The sequence below is a fragment of the Heteronotia binoei genome, chromosome 16 (genome assembly GCF_032191835.1).
Source record: "Heteronotia binoei isolate CCM8104 ecotype False Entrance Well chromosome 16, APGP_CSIRO_Hbin_v1, whole genome shotgun sequence".
Lineage (NCBI taxonomy): Eukaryota > Metazoa > Chordata > Lepidosauria > Squamata > Gekkonidae > Heteronotia > Heteronotia binoei.
The window spans coordinates 20218141-20235907 of NC_083238.1; the positions used below are offsets into that span (position 1 = coordinate 20218141).

The 17767-nt window shown below is 42.8% G+C and overlaps 1 protein-coding gene across 1 annotated transcript in view; it reads left to right on the plus strand.

Annotated features, from left to right (window-relative positions):
• GPD2 (glycerol-3-phosphate dehydrogenase 2) overlaps positions 1-17767 on the plus strand; it is a 111469-nt gene that overhangs the window by 8868 nt on the left and 84834 nt on the right. Inside the window, exon 2 of the mRNA XM_060256941.1 lies at positions 11404-11575. Within this exon, the coding sequence (XP_060112924.1) occupies positions 11404-11575 (172 nt within the window). The remainder of the gene's footprint in view (positions 1-11403; positions 11576-17767) is intronic.

Here is a 17767-nt window from a genome sequence, read left to right on the forward strand (position 1 = left end):
AAGTAGCCAGATCTGTGTGGCAGTTCATATAAATAACAGGATTAAAAACAGGCTTCTGCTAAATCTTCACCAAGAGGTTACAACTGCCAGTGCCACTACAGATCAGTCATTATTTTATCTCTAGTATTGCATCCATGGAGGCAGAAGGGATATCCACTGGGGTGGGAATTTAGTCTTTTAACCATTGCTCTGTCCCGGAACCAGTTGCCAGTCCTGGGGCTCAACTGCGTTATGTGTGAAGAAAAACAATGATGCAGTTGTTTTAGTATTCCTGTTAGAGGAGGAGAGTGTCCAAAGACTTTTTCTTGGTTGCTCCAGTCCTGTAGCAATACGTAGGAATGTAGCACAGAATCTTCCTTATTTTATGGACTGGCCCCTGCTCCAGTCATGGCTATAAGCTTCAGCTAGATTTCTATGACCTGTTCGACATTTTAGCATAGAACATGGAAGAAAGTTAGTATTACTAGCATAGATTGACTGGATCTATTTAAGGTTACTGGAATATTCATATGGCTTACCACCTGTCTTCCATACCACAGTCTTCAAGATCTTCTTTCATGCAGTAAGGTATCATATTAATTGTGGACACTCCAAAATGTAAATGTCACTTATCAGACATTGCTAATATCTCTGTCTTGGAATAGAACCAACAAAGTGAAGCTTTCTAACATGAAATAAAGTTTGTGATAAAAGATACACACCATGGTATTTCTTAATAGGGATCGTAATGTCCTGTAGATCGGCGTTTCCCAATTGCAGGGTTGGGACCCGGCACCGGGCCACGCAGGGCTCACTGCTGGGCCCTGCGGCATTCGGGCCCTTGCCCCCCCCGCGCCTCCCCTCCACAGCATCACACACCCTGCCTCCTTCTCCTTCCCTTTTCCACCGCTGGGGAATTTCAGGCGTTGTAAAGCTCCCCCGCCCTCCCCCCCACCAACCACCTCCTCGGTGAGGAAAACGGCGCTGAGCTAACTCAGAGCTGTGGCAGGCCGCCAGCACTTCAAAGGGACCGCACCTGGAACGAGCGTGCGGCTAATCCCTCCCCCACACTTCCTTCCCATCCAGGACGTGTGGGGGAGGGATTAGCTGTGCGCCCGTTCCAGGCGCAGTCCCTTCGAAGTGCTGGCGGCCTGCACCATTGCCGTGTTAGCTCTGTGCCGTTTTCCTCACTGAGTAGATCGGGGGGGGGGGAAGCTTTACAATGCCTGAAATTTACTAGCGGTGGAGAAGGAGGCACTTGTGCAGTGGGAGTCAGCAGTTTTAAAGGTGAGTTGCTCCCATCCCTTTTTTTCAGTTTTTATTTTCCTTTCTTTTCTCTTTCTTCCTTTTGTTCCTCCTTTCTTTCACTTTTTTCCTCCCTTTTCCTTCCTTCCTATTCCTTTCTCTTTCTTTTCCCCCTCTATTTGTTTCCAACTCTCCCTTCTTTCTTTCTTTCTTTCTTTCTTTCTTTCTTTCTTTCTTTCTTTCTTTCTTTCTTTCTTTCTTTCTTTCTTTCTTTCTTTCTTTCTTTCTTTCTTTCTTTCATCAGATTTTTCCCCTGTCTCTCCTTCCTTCCTTCCTTCCTTCCTTCCTTCCTTCCTTCCTTCCTTCCTTCCTTCCTTCCTTCCTTCCTTCCTTCCTTCCTTCCTTCCTTCCTTCCTTCCTTCCTTCCTTCCTTCCTTCCTTCCTTCCTTCCTTCCTTCCTTCCTTCCTTCCCACTGCTAATCTGAGTAGACCTGGGGTGGGGGAGAAGCTTGAAATGCCCCACTATTTCATGTTTTCCCAGGATGAGAGCATTTTATATTTTTAGTTTTCTGCTGTGTGATCCTTGTGCTTTTCCTTGATTTTTTATTTTTTAAATTGCATTGCAAAATCCCACCATTATCCTACCTACCCTAAACAAAATATTGCAAGAGTTTTAGGCTTGTTTGTACATCATTTCCTGTCTCCCGGCTCCACCCCCAAAGTCTCCTGGCTTCACCCCCAAATTTTAGTGGGCCACGAAGGAGAAGTGTAAAAATAACCAGGCCACAGAGGAAAAAAGTTTGCTCTAGATAACATCTAACGCTACAAAATAAATGAATTCAAACTGGCCCACAGAGTTCCTATAAAACTCAGTCAGTAAATACATAGATTGTGTGCAGACATCATGCCAACCCAGGCCTGTAGCCAGAAAATTTTAGACGGGGGCGGCACGGGATGAAATTTTAGGTGGAGGGCTGCGGGGCACAAAATGATATCACAGGCTTTAAAAAGCCTGGGCAGCCTGCTCCCCTGTTGAGCCATCATGATGGTACTCTGAGAGAGTGTGCACCATTGTGTTTATGAGCAAGGAAGCCGCAGGAGAGCAGGGAAGGTGGTAGGAGAGTGAGAAAGTGGCAGGAGAACGAGAAAGCTGGCATGAGAGAAGGAGCTGCTGCAGCAAGAGAGGGGGAAAGTGGCACGAGAGTGGAGAAAGTGGCAGGAGACCAGGGAATGTGGCACGAGAGCAACAAAGCTGTCAGGAGAGCGGGGAAGGTGGCATGAAAGCGAGAAAGCTGGCAGGAGGGTGGGGAAGACGGCATGAGAGTGGGGAAGATGGTGTTGTGGCAGGAGAGCAATGGCAGCAAGTGACAGGAGGGGCCAGAAGGGTAAAACAGGAGGAAGATTTGTGGGGCCTCTTTCCCCCTCCCCCCCACAGCTATGGGCCTGTGCCAACCCCTGTATGTTCCTGATGAATTGGAGTCTCGTTTATTCTCCTGCACTACTTTCCTGTTTAGGAATTCTTAATATAACCACTCTTAGTCGTGACACTTGAATTTGGGTGCATTTGAGAGCTATCCTAAGTAGATCTACCTAGAATAGTACTCAGGTCTTTTCAGTAAAAAGTATTCTTAGGATGACACATTTTGTTTCTTGTCCACAAACAGGTTTTTCTTTTCTTTTTTTGGGGGGGGGGGGAGAGTCCAATTCAAACACCCAAATATGGGCACTACAAGTTTTGTGTTTAGAATTTTTTTGGGGGGGAGGGCTGGGATTCAGAGTGATATTTCAAGGTTTGATATGACTTATTGCTTAACATGAATATAGTTGGACAAACGTAGCATACGCATCAAATTAGGCATCTGAAAATAATTTGCTGGTTTTTGTTACTTTGGAATTGAAATAATTGTAGATTTTTAGTGATTTTTGTAAAAATTTCTCATCATCCTGGGCACTCTTTAGTAGAAAAGCAATTCATCAATACTGTAAATATACAATTGTGTGTGTAAAGTGCCATCAAGTTGCAGCCAGCTTGCGGCAACCCCAACAATGAGGTTTCAAGGCAGGTGAGAAGCAAAGATGTTTTTTTATTGCCTTCTTCTGTAGAGTCTTCCTCGGTGATCTCTCATCCAAGTACTGACCCTGCCTGACGTCTGAGATCCAATGAGATCGGACTGTACCATGAAACCTTCCCTGTCAAGTATACAGTTACGTACATGCACACATTAATATGATGGAGTCAGAATCAGCAGAGGGGTTTTTTGTGTGTACTTAAAAAAGTCTTACCTTTGCATATTTCTTGCACAAATTCTGTCAAAGCCTTCCCCCCACAAACGCCTATAATGTATGTGAGTTATTCACATAGCAAAAAGGTTATTGGTTCCCTTCAGACCTTGGCTTGGAAAACTTGATGTATGCTTCGCTTGTGAGTTGCCTTTAGGCTAGAGGTCTATGTGTATTTGAGTGGGGGGCCCAGATAGGACTAGAGCAGTTAAAGTGTTAAAAAGACCAGCAGGTTTTATTTGGTGGTCTTTGCATTTTAAGTAACTTTCTGCATAATTAAGGTACCTGGCAGCAAACCACTATATATGAGCTAATCATCTTAATAAGTATCGGAGGTGGATTACAACCTGGAATTGTGGCCATCTAAATGTAGATCATACAGTACATAACCAGTATTATTAAGATTTCTATTTAATGTTTATTGGGGAAAAAGCATCTCTCAGAGCAAGCCTATTTTAAAGCATTATGAAAGGCCTTGGCGCTCACAAAGTGATCACATTGGTTGATGCGATTTCAGAGGAAGAACAGTCCCAGAGCTTAGAAGTAGAGCATCTGCTTTGCATGCAGATGGCCTCAGGTTTGATCCCTGGTATTTCCAGTTTAAAGGATCATATAGACAAGCCAGTGTAGTACAGTACAGTGGATAGAGTGTCAGACTAGGGTTTGGGAGACCTAGGTTTGAATTCCCACTCTGCAAAGGAAGCTTGTTGGGTGACCTTGAGCCTTTCACACACTCGCAGTCTAATTTACCTCACAGGGTTGTTGTGAGGATAAAATGAATGAGAGGAGAACAATGTTAAGTTGCTTTAGGTCCAAATCCAAATACCTTTATTGGCATTGAAATAAAAAGTACAGCATAGCAAATTTACAAGGAGTTTCAGCTATAAAAACCAGTCAAACATCAAGAAGGGGAGCTAGTCTTTTGCTCCCTGATAGTTATGGCAGCCAAAAAGTACTTTGCAACGAGACTTCTGATATGGGAACATTGGTCAAATAGTAGGAAAAAAACTAACTTCGCTTCCGGTAGTCCATAAAAATTAGACAGAATAGGTTTGATTATGCAGTCCCGCACTCCCCCGTAAAAATCACAATAAAGTAAGACATGGGCGACGGTTTCAAGGTGCCTTCCGTTACATGGGCAGACTCTATCCTGATAAGGGCTGTTGGCAAGTGCAATATAACGACCTAGGTGCATTAACTTCAAAGATCATTTCCAATCGGGGAGTCAAACAGGGCTGTATCCTATTTGTTTAATTTATTATGAAGTAAAAGCGAGTAACAGGCACTTGAGGTCTTTCTGCGAACGTGACAGTACAACTGCATCGTCAGTGTAGAGCAATAAAGGGATAACGAATGGCCCAAGTTTAGGGGAGTGACCATCAATAGCATTTTGAGAGGGGTCCAGATCATTCAGGAATAAATTAAACAAATAGGATACAGCCCTGTTTGACTCCCCGATTGGAAATGATCTTTGAAGTTAATGCACCTAGGTCGTTATATTCCACTTGACAGCTATTAAGGGAATACATTTTATGAATAAGAAAAAGTAGGCATTTATCCATGATGTCCAATTTGTTCCAGAGAAGATCCCTGGGAATAGAGTCCGATGCCCCTTTTAAGTCAAGGAAGGCCACAAACAGCCTTCTTCCCCCTTTACCACTGTATTTCTCTATTAGATGGTTAAGAATTATACAGTGGTCCATTGTAGACTTGCCAGGACAAAATTCGATCTGTTCCCTACTTGGGAGCTTTTGCTCTTTCATCCATGACGTGAGTTTTTCCAGGAGGTGTCTCGCATATAATTTACCTGCTATGTCAAGCAGACTAATTGGGCGATAGTTCTCTGGCGCTTGTGGGTCACCCTTCTTATAAATTGGGACAGCTATGGAATTTGTCCATGATTCAGGCATGGTCCCTGTTTTATCGATCACTGTGAAGAGAGTCGCCAGAGGGGAAGTCCACTAGTCAGAACTGTTCGTAAATAATTCTGGTGGAAGTCCATCTGGGCCTGGGGCCTTCCCTGCCTTCAAATGATTGATTAGATTATTAATCTCATTAGCACTAACAGGGGGCCATTCAGGTAAATCAGGGGGGATTTGTTTTTGCTGATCAGATACAACGGTCAGAGGGGCAAAAAATAAATGGTGGAAATGGTCTATCCAGACCTCGGCAGGAATAAATGTGTAGAACAGTGGCTCTTCACATCAGAAGCACCAGTAACTAATGACCAGAAAAGCTTACTGTTAGAGGCACTAATAAGTAAATCCCAGTTCTTAATAGATAATTGTCTTTTCTTATGAGCCACTGTATCTTTAAGCTTATTTTTCAGTTTGAAGTAGCTCAGGCTGTTGCGATAAGTGCGATATACTGCATGCAGTTGGCGTTTCAGTTTTTGGCGTTCCTTATCATACCTTGGGTCTGTCTTCCGAACAAGGGGACTGGATTTAGCGGCCGATTGCTGTTTATAAAAGTTAATTATAGCAGAAGTTATATTGCTATAAATTTGAAGGGCCTCGGAAGGGTCCGCAGCTTCGGCCAGTTGCTGATTTAATTCCATTAATTTATTTGTTTGGAGCAACAGGTTAATGCTTTCTCGAACTGTCTCTGTCCATCTGACTCTTGGAGGGGCAGGCATATCGACAGGGCCCAGAGATGAATGGCTAACAGCCTCAAATTTTAGTAAGGTAATCAATGGAAAATGGTCACTGTCCAAGCTCTCGCCCACTAAAAAGTCCACAATAAGTTTTCTCCGATTGGGAGAAACAATAACAATCGACAACACTACTGCCTAATCTGGAACTAAATGTGTACTCCCCCCAGCAAGCCATTTTGCATAGACCCATTTAATATAGATCTATTAGAGGGGATACAAAAATCTGCCAGGAATACTCCCGCTGCATTAACGTGGGGATCCTTAGAGTTCCTTGAAAAAAAATCAGGAATTCGGGGAGGGAGTCATGCAGGTCAAGACCCAAGGATTTACATAACGTGTAATTATCATTACCTATTCTAGTGTTAAAATCACTCATAATTATAAATTTGGCAGAGGGGTACTCCTGCTCCAGGTTCTCAGTATACATGCTAAAACTGTTTCATTGTGCTGAAAGGTCTCCTCTGTTTAGACAAAGGGGTAAATATACATTAACCATTATTAATGTTAGGACTGATAGTTTAAGCAAAAGCACCTGGACAGTGAAGAGCAAGGGGGCAGAAAGGTAGTTTCTGCTTTAATCTGGTAAGAAATTAAACAACACAGGCCTGCTCTACAGTGGCCCATTTGCCTAAGGTTAATTGCTGGCGTGGACTAGGACTTATAACCTTCAAAGTGTATTTCACTCTGAGCCCAAGTTTCCTGGCATAATATAATATCAAATTGCTTGAGGAAAGTCCGAAAATCTGTGCTAGTCACCTTTTTCTTCCAACCTGCAATATTCCAGGATAAAATCTTTAGGGCTGGTTCTTGGGCACCTTTGAATAGTCAGTTGGACTCCAATATCTTATCCAGAACTCTCTCCTGATCAAGAAATACGCTGCCATTTTTGGTGGAGTTTTTGAATGTCATCATTGGGAGAGGAGCCTCTACGGGTAGATGTAATAAATCATCAGAATTGGAGATGATTTGGGGCTCTATTGAGGATAGTGGAGTATAATCAGTATCGTGGGAGGATGGGTAGTTTCCAACGTCACGCCATGGGGATTTAACTTGCGCTTCCATACAGGGGACCGATGAGATCAAAGTTGAGCTGGGCTCAGTAGTCAGTGTACAATTGTCATTCACTCCAATTTGAGAACTGTCCTGCAGGGCCAGGTCGCAGTTCTGGTGCAGACTTTCTTGCATTGCCAACCCCTTAAGCAGCCCTCCATCTGGCTCCTGGGTAGAAAGGGCTGCAGTAGGGATAACACAGTCTGCCTCCATGCTCTCATGCAGCGTAACATCTGCAAAACTAGCATGTCGATTCTGCTCTGATCTGCACTTGAGCAGCTGGGTTTTCAATAGCTCTAACCTGTCTATGATCCATTGCTGTTCTCTCTCGGGGAGTTCCACAAATGCATCTTGGATACCCGCTTCCATTGGAGTCACATCTAATAGCAGATCTGATAAGTAAGACACAGATTTATTGTTTGCAGAGACTTGGCAAACAGCGGAGTCTTTCTTGTTGACAACACTCATTGCTGCCCTTATGTTCTTCTTAGGGCTCATGCGTGATCTGAGCTGGTGACTTTCTTCTTCATATCTCACTTCCGGGCAGAGAGGAGCCAAAACAGTGTTCATGTAAACACGGGTTGGAAAAATCCCTTTGGACATCAAGTGCCCTTTGTTTCTAAGAAGGATTGAGGGGATTCCCAAAGTACAGAAGGATAGTATAACTCTCTGTGTCTGATGCACTCTGGGCAACAGTTCTAGGTCTTTTAAGTCAAATGTCTTTAACTGGTTGCCCAATAAGGCCTTTAAGTGCTTTTTTACCAGCATTTTTGACTAGGCAGTTGGGGTTCCGGTGTCGGTCCTAGTCGCTCCTCCGCGTACCAGCTATTTTATTGTTTTTAAACCCTTATTTTTTAAGCTTATTTATTATTTTAAAATTAACTACTTAGGAGTTCTGGCTGAGTAGAGTGAAGCTGGAATCTGAATTTTCTTTCACGACCAACAACTTGAAGCAGAGATAAGGTTCCCTCCTATGCCAGCTTTGCTAATGAATAGGAATTTGCTGCTGTTACAGCGAAGTGTTTGATTGCTGTCCTCGCTCACTTTTTTCTGGAGGAAAAAAGGCCTCTCACTGCTGGTTACATTTTGCAGCTGGTCTTCGAGCTCCCTAAGGTTTGGGGCTTATTAACTTTAACAATGAAAACATTTAAATGTGGGAGAGAGGAAAAGGACTGTGCCACACCCTCTTCCAAACAACTGAAGATTAACGATTTCTATTCATGTCAGATTCCTACCTGCAACCAGTTGAATTAAATGTATCACTCCCTGAGCTGGAAGCTGAAGCTGGGAACTCTGTTGTGGGTGAGAGCTCGCCAGACCATCCTAAAAGTACCAAGAATGTGGGTGTTGGGACTGGGCTCTCTGAGATTTTACAACTGACTGCTGGGACTATTGACCACCTTTGTAAAACGATCCATTTGCTGCACCATAAAATGGATTCTATGAGCTGCATCCTGACAAATACGTCTGATGGGAAGACTGAAGTTCTTAAGGATGGAGTGATAAAGGTGCTTTTACAGCAGTCTCCTCTTCTTCCGGAGGACATTTCTACCAGAGATAAGGAGATAATAGCTACAACTGGTTCACAACGGCTAGTGCTATTACCTACCAAGGTTAATTTGACTCTCTATAAATATAATGGAAGCATTCCACCCCCTGCCCCTTGGAACTAAAAAATGCTTAAGGTTCTTACTGTGGAGAAATGAGGGATATAAATGAAGTCACTACACCAGTTTGGTGTAGTGGTTAAGTGTGTGGACTCTTATCTGGGAGAACCGGGTTTGATTCCCCACTCCTCCACTTGCACCTGCTGGAATGGCCTTGGGTCAGCCATAGCTCTGGCAGAGGTTGTCCTTGAAAGGGCAGCTGCTGTGAGAGCCCTCTCCAGCCCCACCTACCTCACAGGGTGTCTGTTGTGGGGGAGGAAGGTAAAGGAGATTGTGAGCCGCTCTGAGACTCTTTGGAGTGGAGGGCGGGATATAAATCCAATATCATCATCATCAAATTCCATCTTAGACACTTGGAGACCCTCTGCCAATCTGTGTAGACAGTACTGATCTTGGTCTCAGTGTAAGGCAGTTTCCTATGTTCAACATTTTCCTTTAGGATCTCTGAAGCCCTTCATAGGCATTATGTAAGTGATCTGTACAACAGGTCAGTATTATTTGTATATTACAGATGGGGACTGAGCAGTAATGACTATGGTAAAGCTCATCATAGTTTGTGAGATGATGCCTGAATTGAGACTTGAGCTGGTTCTCAGTTCCTTCTCTCAAAACACTGTATTCTAGTTTGCCAGAGTACAATTTACAATAGAGTTTTCCATAATACTTATTGGTCAGTCCTGCTGGAATCTGCCCATGTTCAAGACTGAGGGGCAAACGTTTCATTCAGAATCAGTAAATCGGTGCCGAACGCTTAGAAAGACAGTTTTAGTCACATTCGTGTTGCCGAGATTTTAATACTGCTTTTCCTAAAAGGCTCAAGCCATATTGAACCAATAATACTTGTGTGTAAAAGACCATTTACTCGCATGGAGGTGCATGTATCTAATTGGGATGTATAGTTGTTGTTTGTCCATAGATACAGATGCAGTGGGTTGGATTCATCAGTTTTTAGCTGGTGAAAAATAAAAATTCAGGTATACAGAGCACTGTTACGATTTTGTCAGTCCTTTTAGACTACCTTTTAGACTACCAAAAAGACTGTGATGGGAATCATGGGACCTGAATGGACTATGTGGAAAAGGAACATTGGGTGAGACTGAGAAATAAAGTTGTCAGGATCCAACCCAATCTGTCCTAGTCTGTACTGTTTCCACAGTTTGCTCATGTAAGAGTGGCTGGCTACTCAGGCTTCTGTGTTTGAAGAAGAGGAACAGCCAGTTTTCTCATACCTGCAACAGGATTGATTGTGTGTTTATGCATGTAACAGAGGAGAAGAGAATGATGTAAACTGCTTTGGATGAAAGGTGGGATATAAACAAACGGCATAAATAAAACAAGTAGCTGTATATGCAAAGTCCCCACTACATGCATAGCCACGTTTCTGGAGTGGTGACCTTAAATCAGCATATTGGTCAGTTTAAGAAATTTAGTTCATATTGGTATTAAAGGTAAATCAAACACATTTTTCAGTTGCAGAATTAAGGATTGCTTCAGTTGTTGCTTTACAGGGGTTTTAAGACAGTGATAAGTGTTGTTTTCCTGTCGGTTTCCTTCCTCGGCACTAAATGTTAATAAAATGGATGCACATCTAATCATTTTGTTGGGGGTGGGGGGAGGAGGAGCATTTTGTGGCATGGACCCAGTATACCATAATTTAATTTATTTTTAATTTTTGCACAGTTGGTGAACTTTTAAAATGTGTCTGTTTGAGAGCAGATTTATGCTATGCATTTAAAACCCAGGTTCCAAGAGCACACATTTTAAATAGTAAAATAATTCAACCATATGAAGCTGCTTTACATGGAGTTAGACCTTCCAACTTTGTGTTGTCTAATCTTACTGGAATCAGCATTCTGGGGACTTGAACAAGGAAATACCTATCCCAACACCAGTTACTGGAGATCCTTGAACTGGAAGATGCTGGGAATTGAACCTGGGGCTTCCTGCATGCAAATTCCAATTGGGGAATTTCCAGCTGAGAAAACAGGGCATTTTGTGTTAGAAAACAGTGAAGGGTGGAGAGCTGTGGCCTCTTCCTTGCGTGCTGTGGCCCTACTTCAAATTGGCCTTTTGCATCTGGAAGTAGAGTTCCCAGTACACACAAGAGATTGTGAGGACCTGGGGAAATATGCAATGTGTGCATTCTATCATTTAAACTAAAGTCTTTAATATACCATGTTAAAAAGGTAAAGCACAAATTGGCTCACTGTCTATGTTTACATGCTTTCATTTGTAAGTATAAAAATCAGAAGTCTGGCTTATTTTAATAGCTTATTAATCATTTTTTAGTGCTCGTTAGGTATACAGAGCACTGTTACGATTTTGGCAGTCCTTGTAAGAGGTGCCAGTTTTATTAAAGATAAAGTGGTTGAGGCTGAAGAAAATAGACTGCCCATGGCTGTCTTCCAGATTCATGGCACATACGGTAGTTGAATCATAGACCTTCCAGCTTGTGCCTGATCTCTGTGCTGCTTCCCTGGTTTCGCTGTTACATACAGATCTTAACATGTTGCCTTTTTATCTTTGCAGGGTCATCTTGCATCTATTGAAGCTTTAGAATGTAAGCCTGTGGAAATGCAAAGCCACCTTCCTGCCAGGGGAAGTCAGCTCCAAGCTTTGCAGAATACCTGTGAATTTGACATTCTCGTAATAGGTGGAGGTGCCACAGGATGCGGCTGTGCCTTGGATGCTGTTACGAGAGGTGAGTCCAGCAAGTCTGGAGATTTCACAGGGCCATAGATGTTTCTTATGACGTTATTGTAGACATTGATAATTTGGATGTAGTCACGACTCTCCCAATAACACCTGCCTTCAAATAAGTGGATGACTTAAAGCTCACTTAAAGACCAGCGTACAGTCTTGTTGGCCTTCATATTTGCATTCCCAAAATGTGAAGGATGCGGCAGCAAAATGCCTGCTGTTGAATGAGGAGAAGACCACAGAGTACAAAAGCACTCTGTATAAAGTATCCCTCCCCCCCTAATTCTGGTCTTCCAAAGTAGAATTTCTGCAGGTTAATGCTAGTTTCGCTTAGCATTTAAAAAGCCTTAAAACAGCAGAAGTAGGGGGAAGACCATCCCAAATCTTGTTTTCTGCCTGCTAATATTCTGTTCACCTAGACATGGAGTTTGGCTTTTGTTTTAAACCTAGGTTGTTATCCTGAGCATTTGATAGTGAGAGCATGAAACCTTTGCCGTTGTGCTTTCCCCCCCCCACCCCTTCAAGCTCTGACTTCTTACTGCTATTATGCTTGCTTTTATTTTCTTGTGTTGTTGCTGCATGGCGGCTCAACAGCTGCATGAGCACTTGTATTGCTGATAAGCCACAAATGCAGAATGGTGATTTCCCTTGGCAGCATCCTCCGCTGAACTGACTGCCACCTGTCTGCATTCTAGCATGCTTCAAATTCTCTTCTGAAAGGAAGGTATGCCAGCCAGCTAACAGACATTTTGAAATTTTATGTACTGCTTCCACACTCTTGGCATACAGCAATAGTTTCTCAGTCTGGTTGCTCCTTGACTTGGCTCCTTGACTTGGCCTGATAATTCATCGCATGCCCCCGATGATCCCTCTTGGCTCTAATCTGTGTTCTGTTTCCTGCGGACAGTGCCTTGCACTGGACTATTCTTCACCAAGCTGCACTTTTTGAATGGCTCCAGGACAGTGGTATGGTATAGAAATTTTTTCACTGCTATATTTTTTCTGTGGAAAAAATTCCATTTCTAAAAATTCATTATTTTCCTGAAGGTCATGGCCTAATGAACAAATAAAGTACTGGTCAAATTGGGTAGTTTCAAAGTTGTAATTAGCTCCCCCCCCAGGTGACTGTCCCTTGTAACCATAGTTATTACATGGCAGAGTAATGCCATTTGAAAGGCAGTGTGGTATAGAGGTTAGAATGCTGGACTAGGGTCTGAGAGATCCAAGTTCGAATCCCCAGCCCTGCCTGGAAGGTAACTGAGTGACTTGCACTAGTCACACACACACTCAGCCTGACCTATCTCACAGAGTTGTTGGGAGGATAAAGTGGAGGAGAGGTGAATTATGTAAGCCTCCTTATGTTCCATTTAGAGAGAACGGTGGGGTATAAATGAAGTTAAATAATTCAATTTAATGCAATAATATTACATAATCTTTATGGAATATTTTTTCAGGAGTTAAATATTGTAGTTCAACTACTTGTGGATATTTGGAAAACTTGGAAGCATTTTATATCACTGCACAATTTATGCTGCAGTTTCGTTAGTTTAGCTTACTAAATATTAATTAAAGAAACATGCTAAACTGAATCAAAATAAGGTGAGAACACTGGCCAATTTCCCAAAATGTCTGGAAACAGTATCACTATGCAAGGCGGATTTAACTTCTTGCTCCCTCTTTGCTTACTGATCTCGCCTTTGCTGCCTCATAGCATCAAGCTTTCTGATTTTTCCTTCATTCCTGCTGTTCCCAAGCAGCAGAAATACATGTATCAAGGCAAGGGTGGGAAGGGTGATCTCAGAAGTGTAAAATGTCCAGATATTTTGAAGCTGTGGGGAAATGTTGAAATTAGAAAATGAATGTTGTAGTTGTTTGGACAGAAACAAAATCTCATAGTCACAGTAGGGCTACCAGACTATTTTGACATCCAGTTAAACCTTCATACCATTGAGGGTACTAAATTTTTAAATAATGCTTTACCAACCATGTCATAGCATGTTAATTGTTGTCCGAACTGGTCACATTCATATAGTAACAATAAACATGGCCTAGAAGATATGAAGTATATTTATTTAGGATATTTCTGTACTGCCTTCAGACCCCTGCTCAAGGTAGCTTACAGTCTAAACTATGTCACAATATTAAAAACAAGCCATTGGATATAAGCAGCTATAGCAGCGCCCGCCTCACGGCCTCACTGGACCTCTTTATTTCAGTCTCTTCGGGGTATTTTACTTTTTTTATTTGATGGGACCCCAGCAGCTTTGTTTGTTCTTCCCACAAAATATAGGCTCTTGAGAACTTTAACTTAAACCACAGATTTATTGTAACACAAAGTCTTAACTTGGGGATATGGGAGATATTTACACAGGTTAATACGTTGCTCAGTTGTTTCAGGCTTTACAATCACTTTGTCTTTTCTTGAGTCTCTCACAGTTACACAGTTCACAGTTTTCCTATAACTCACTCTCCACCTCTAGCCAAGGTCTGGCCTCTTGGGATTGATGTGTCTAGTCTCACCCCTCGACTGGAGTCTCTCCTCTCAGCCCTCTTGGTGTCTCAGACCCACATCCGCTCCCTCAACCTCCTCACTAGATCTTCAGAGTTGTCTCTAGGTGTTTGTGACCGTTCAGGTCTTAACTGACTCACACACACACAGCCCTCTTGGCTGGTTTTGTCGAGCTTGCAGTCTCTGGAAGACTTCCCCGTCTCCGCCTCAAGCTCCTTCACAGGATCAGCTGTCCTCTCAGCCTCTCTGGCACGAACTGACCCACTCAGTCTCTGTCAGGCTCCAACCCTGACAGACTTCTCTGACAGGCCTCCACTCTGTCAGACATCAACTTGACTGCCTCAGCAGTTTCTGTCACTCCACTCCTTTCCCTCCCTGAGAGCTCTGAGCACTTTGCCCCCACCCTCAGGTCACCTGACGCAGCCCTGTGCGTCTTCAGTTTATGGTTAACCCATTGCTTTCCGTCACAGCAGCATGAAAACTGTGCATAAAACAGAAGCGGATCATTCAAAAGCTGGTGGTAAAACCATTCATTAAAATCCTGTGTAAAAAGATTATTTTGGCCTGTTGCCCAAAAGAAAGCAAAGGAAGTGCCCAAATGAGTCTCTGGAGTGTTCCGGAGGTGAAGTGCCTCTGCAGAAAGTGCTCTTTGTCTCTAGATCTTCGAAGGCAGGGGCACAGAGAGCAAGCCTCGATGGGAAGATCTTAACTGGAGACCTGGGTAGTATGGGACAGGAACGTTCCTTCAGGTACTTTGGTCCCAAGCCATTTAGGGCCTTGGAAGTAAGAACCAGCACTCTGAATTGTGCCCAGAAACAGATGTGTAAGCAGTGGAGAGCCAGTTTGGTGTAGTGGTTAAGTGTGCGGACTCTTATCTGGGAGAACCAGGTTTGATTCCCCACTCCTCCACTTGCACCTGCTAGCATGGCCTTGGGTCAGCCATAGCTCTGGCAGAGGTTGTCCTTGAAAGGGCAGCTGCTGTGAGAGCCCTCTCCAGCCCCACCCACCTCACAGGGTGTCTGTTGTGGGGGAGGAAGGGAAAGGAGATTGTGAACCGCTCTGAGACTCTTTAGAGTGGAGGGCGGGATATAAATCCAATATCTTCTTCTTCATCTTCTTCAGTGCAGATTTTTCAACTCAGGGTGATACAGTCCCCCATAACAGTAGCCTGGCTGATGCCTTTTGAATCGATTGCAGTTTCCATACTGATTTAAAATGTAGCATGAATTGCAGTATTCTAATTTAAGTATGATCACTGGATGGACCACTATGGCCAGATCATGCTTTTTTATTTTTTTAAAGCATATTAAAATAGTAGTTTTATTTGCATATTAAAACGATAGTTTTGAAGATCTTCGTTTGTTTTAGATTAGGGGTGTTGAACTAATTTGTTAGGAGGGCCAGATCTAACACGAATGGGACTTTGTGAGGCCGGGCCATGTGTGTCATAAAATGTAAAGTGAGGTAGCAGAGAGAAACTTATAAAGGACACAGACAAACACAATTAAAGATGTTTATGTTTCAAGTTAAAATACAAACATGCTTAAAAAACTCTTGCAATATTGTGTTTAAGATGGAAAGGTGGGGAAACAGTGGGATTTAGCAATGCAAATTTTAAAATAAAACATCAAGAAAAAGCACAAGGATCACAGCAGAAACTGAAAAATATAAAATGCTCTGAGCCTGGGAAAACAATGAAATGGCATTGCAAGCTTCTCCCATACCCCCCAACCGGGATCTACTCAGATTGGCAATGGCTCTCCAGTGTAATATCCCTCTTTGGCTGTGGGTTCCCAAGTTAGAGTACTCACTAGGCACCAGTTTCCAAGTCCACTGAGCAGAGAGAAACTGGCTTGAAGCATCAACCCTTTATTTGTAAGGACACAGCTCCAGGAAGATGAACTTTAGCTTGGCTATAGGAACACTGCAAGAGCACAAAGTTACAAGGAAAATGTGGAATGGATTTTTCATTAAGGTATCTGGGCTCTTACCTATCTGGTCACAGAGACCTTAATGGAAAATCCACTCTGCGTTTCTTTGTAGCTTTGTTTCATGCTGCAGCTAGACAAGGCAGAAAGAGGAGGGAACTTCAGCAGCCTCAGAGCTTCAGAGGGTAAGGACAGGAGGGGAAGGGGGGGGAGAAGAGAGCTCAGTCGGTCTGATTAAAGCCCTGGGCGGGCTGGTTTTGGCCACAGGCCGGTCATTTGACACTTTAGATGTCATTTTAGATGGTGCATGCATGTCATAACAAAGATGAAAAAAATTGGTGCAGAGGGGAAATAATCTTTAATAATTGTACAACCCCTTTTGCGCGCAGCCTTTTCAGGGGGAATCTGCTGAAATAATATAAAATATAAGAACATATTTAATACATCATTTAAAAATAATAAAATACAGGATAATTTCACAGAGCATGTACAGAGCACAATTCATAATTACTTGTTAATAGTTGGACAATTGAACCAGCATTGACTTACATGACGTCTTACATAATTACAAAGGAATCTACCTTTAGATAGAACATTAAAGAACCGCACTGGCCTTTCAGATTCTTTTAAGTTCTGTTCCTGTTTGTACACTTAAACAGAGTGAACCGTCTGGGCTTATCCTGGCTCTTATCTACATGAGCGTTCGCCAGGAGATATTCTCATTTAACCCATTAGAGTGTAGCATTTTTAGCTTCAAAATCCGTTCAGTTTCTTTTCTCAGCAGAATTCTATCATCTTGTCTATTGGATTTAAATATAACCTAAAACAAGAAGTCTGTAGTGTTTGCGATTGTGCTCTAAGGGGTGTTCCACCAGAGTAGCATCGGTTCTTTTATGAGATAATTTGACTCCGTATTCAGAGAGTCTTAATTTAAGATGCCTACTGGTCTTGCTAATAAGAATTTTTCTGCATCCACATGATATTGCATAGACCACAGGATCACTACTGCATGTTGTGAATTCTTTAAGATAATATTGTTTGTCTGCAGGATTAATGAAATATTTCAGGGATTTTGTTTTGGAGCATATTCAAATCTGATAGGATGCTAGAATTCCATTGAGGAAAGAAGCTTCTGTACCAATTTGTTTCTTCGTCTTCGTTTTGCATTGGTGCGGCCCCCTTTCCTCTGCATGCAGTGTCATAGCATAGCTTTTTGAGGCCATAGCTGATGAATCAGCTGGAGTGAATAAAAGATGCTATATGCCTTATGGGAAACCTGAGCCTCCAAATGAAGGCCAGGGTTCAGCAGCACCTACAAATCTGCTCCTTCAGGGAGAGTGCAGCTCCTTCCAGAGCAGGCTGACTCTGCAGTTCGCAAGCAGCTTCTCCAGTGATTTGGAACAAGTCAGTTTCGTCTGGATTGAGCTTCAGTTTATTGGTCCTCATCCATCCCATTACTTTCTCCAAGCACCTATTCGAGACTTCCATATGTTGATCTGACTTAGCTGATGACAGGGAATAGAGCCAGGTGTCATCTGTTTATTGTACTTCAGTAAAAATTCCTGCAATACATTTTTCTAGCGGGGGGGGGGGGGGGGCGGGGGCGGGGAACCCTTGTCTTCAAAAATGCTTCCACTTTTTCTAAATGTGAAACTTTAGGAAGTTCCAGTGGAAAAATAGGGTGAAAAAGAAGATGATGATATTGGATGTATACACCACTCTTCACTACCCGAAGGAGTGTGAGCAGCTTACAATC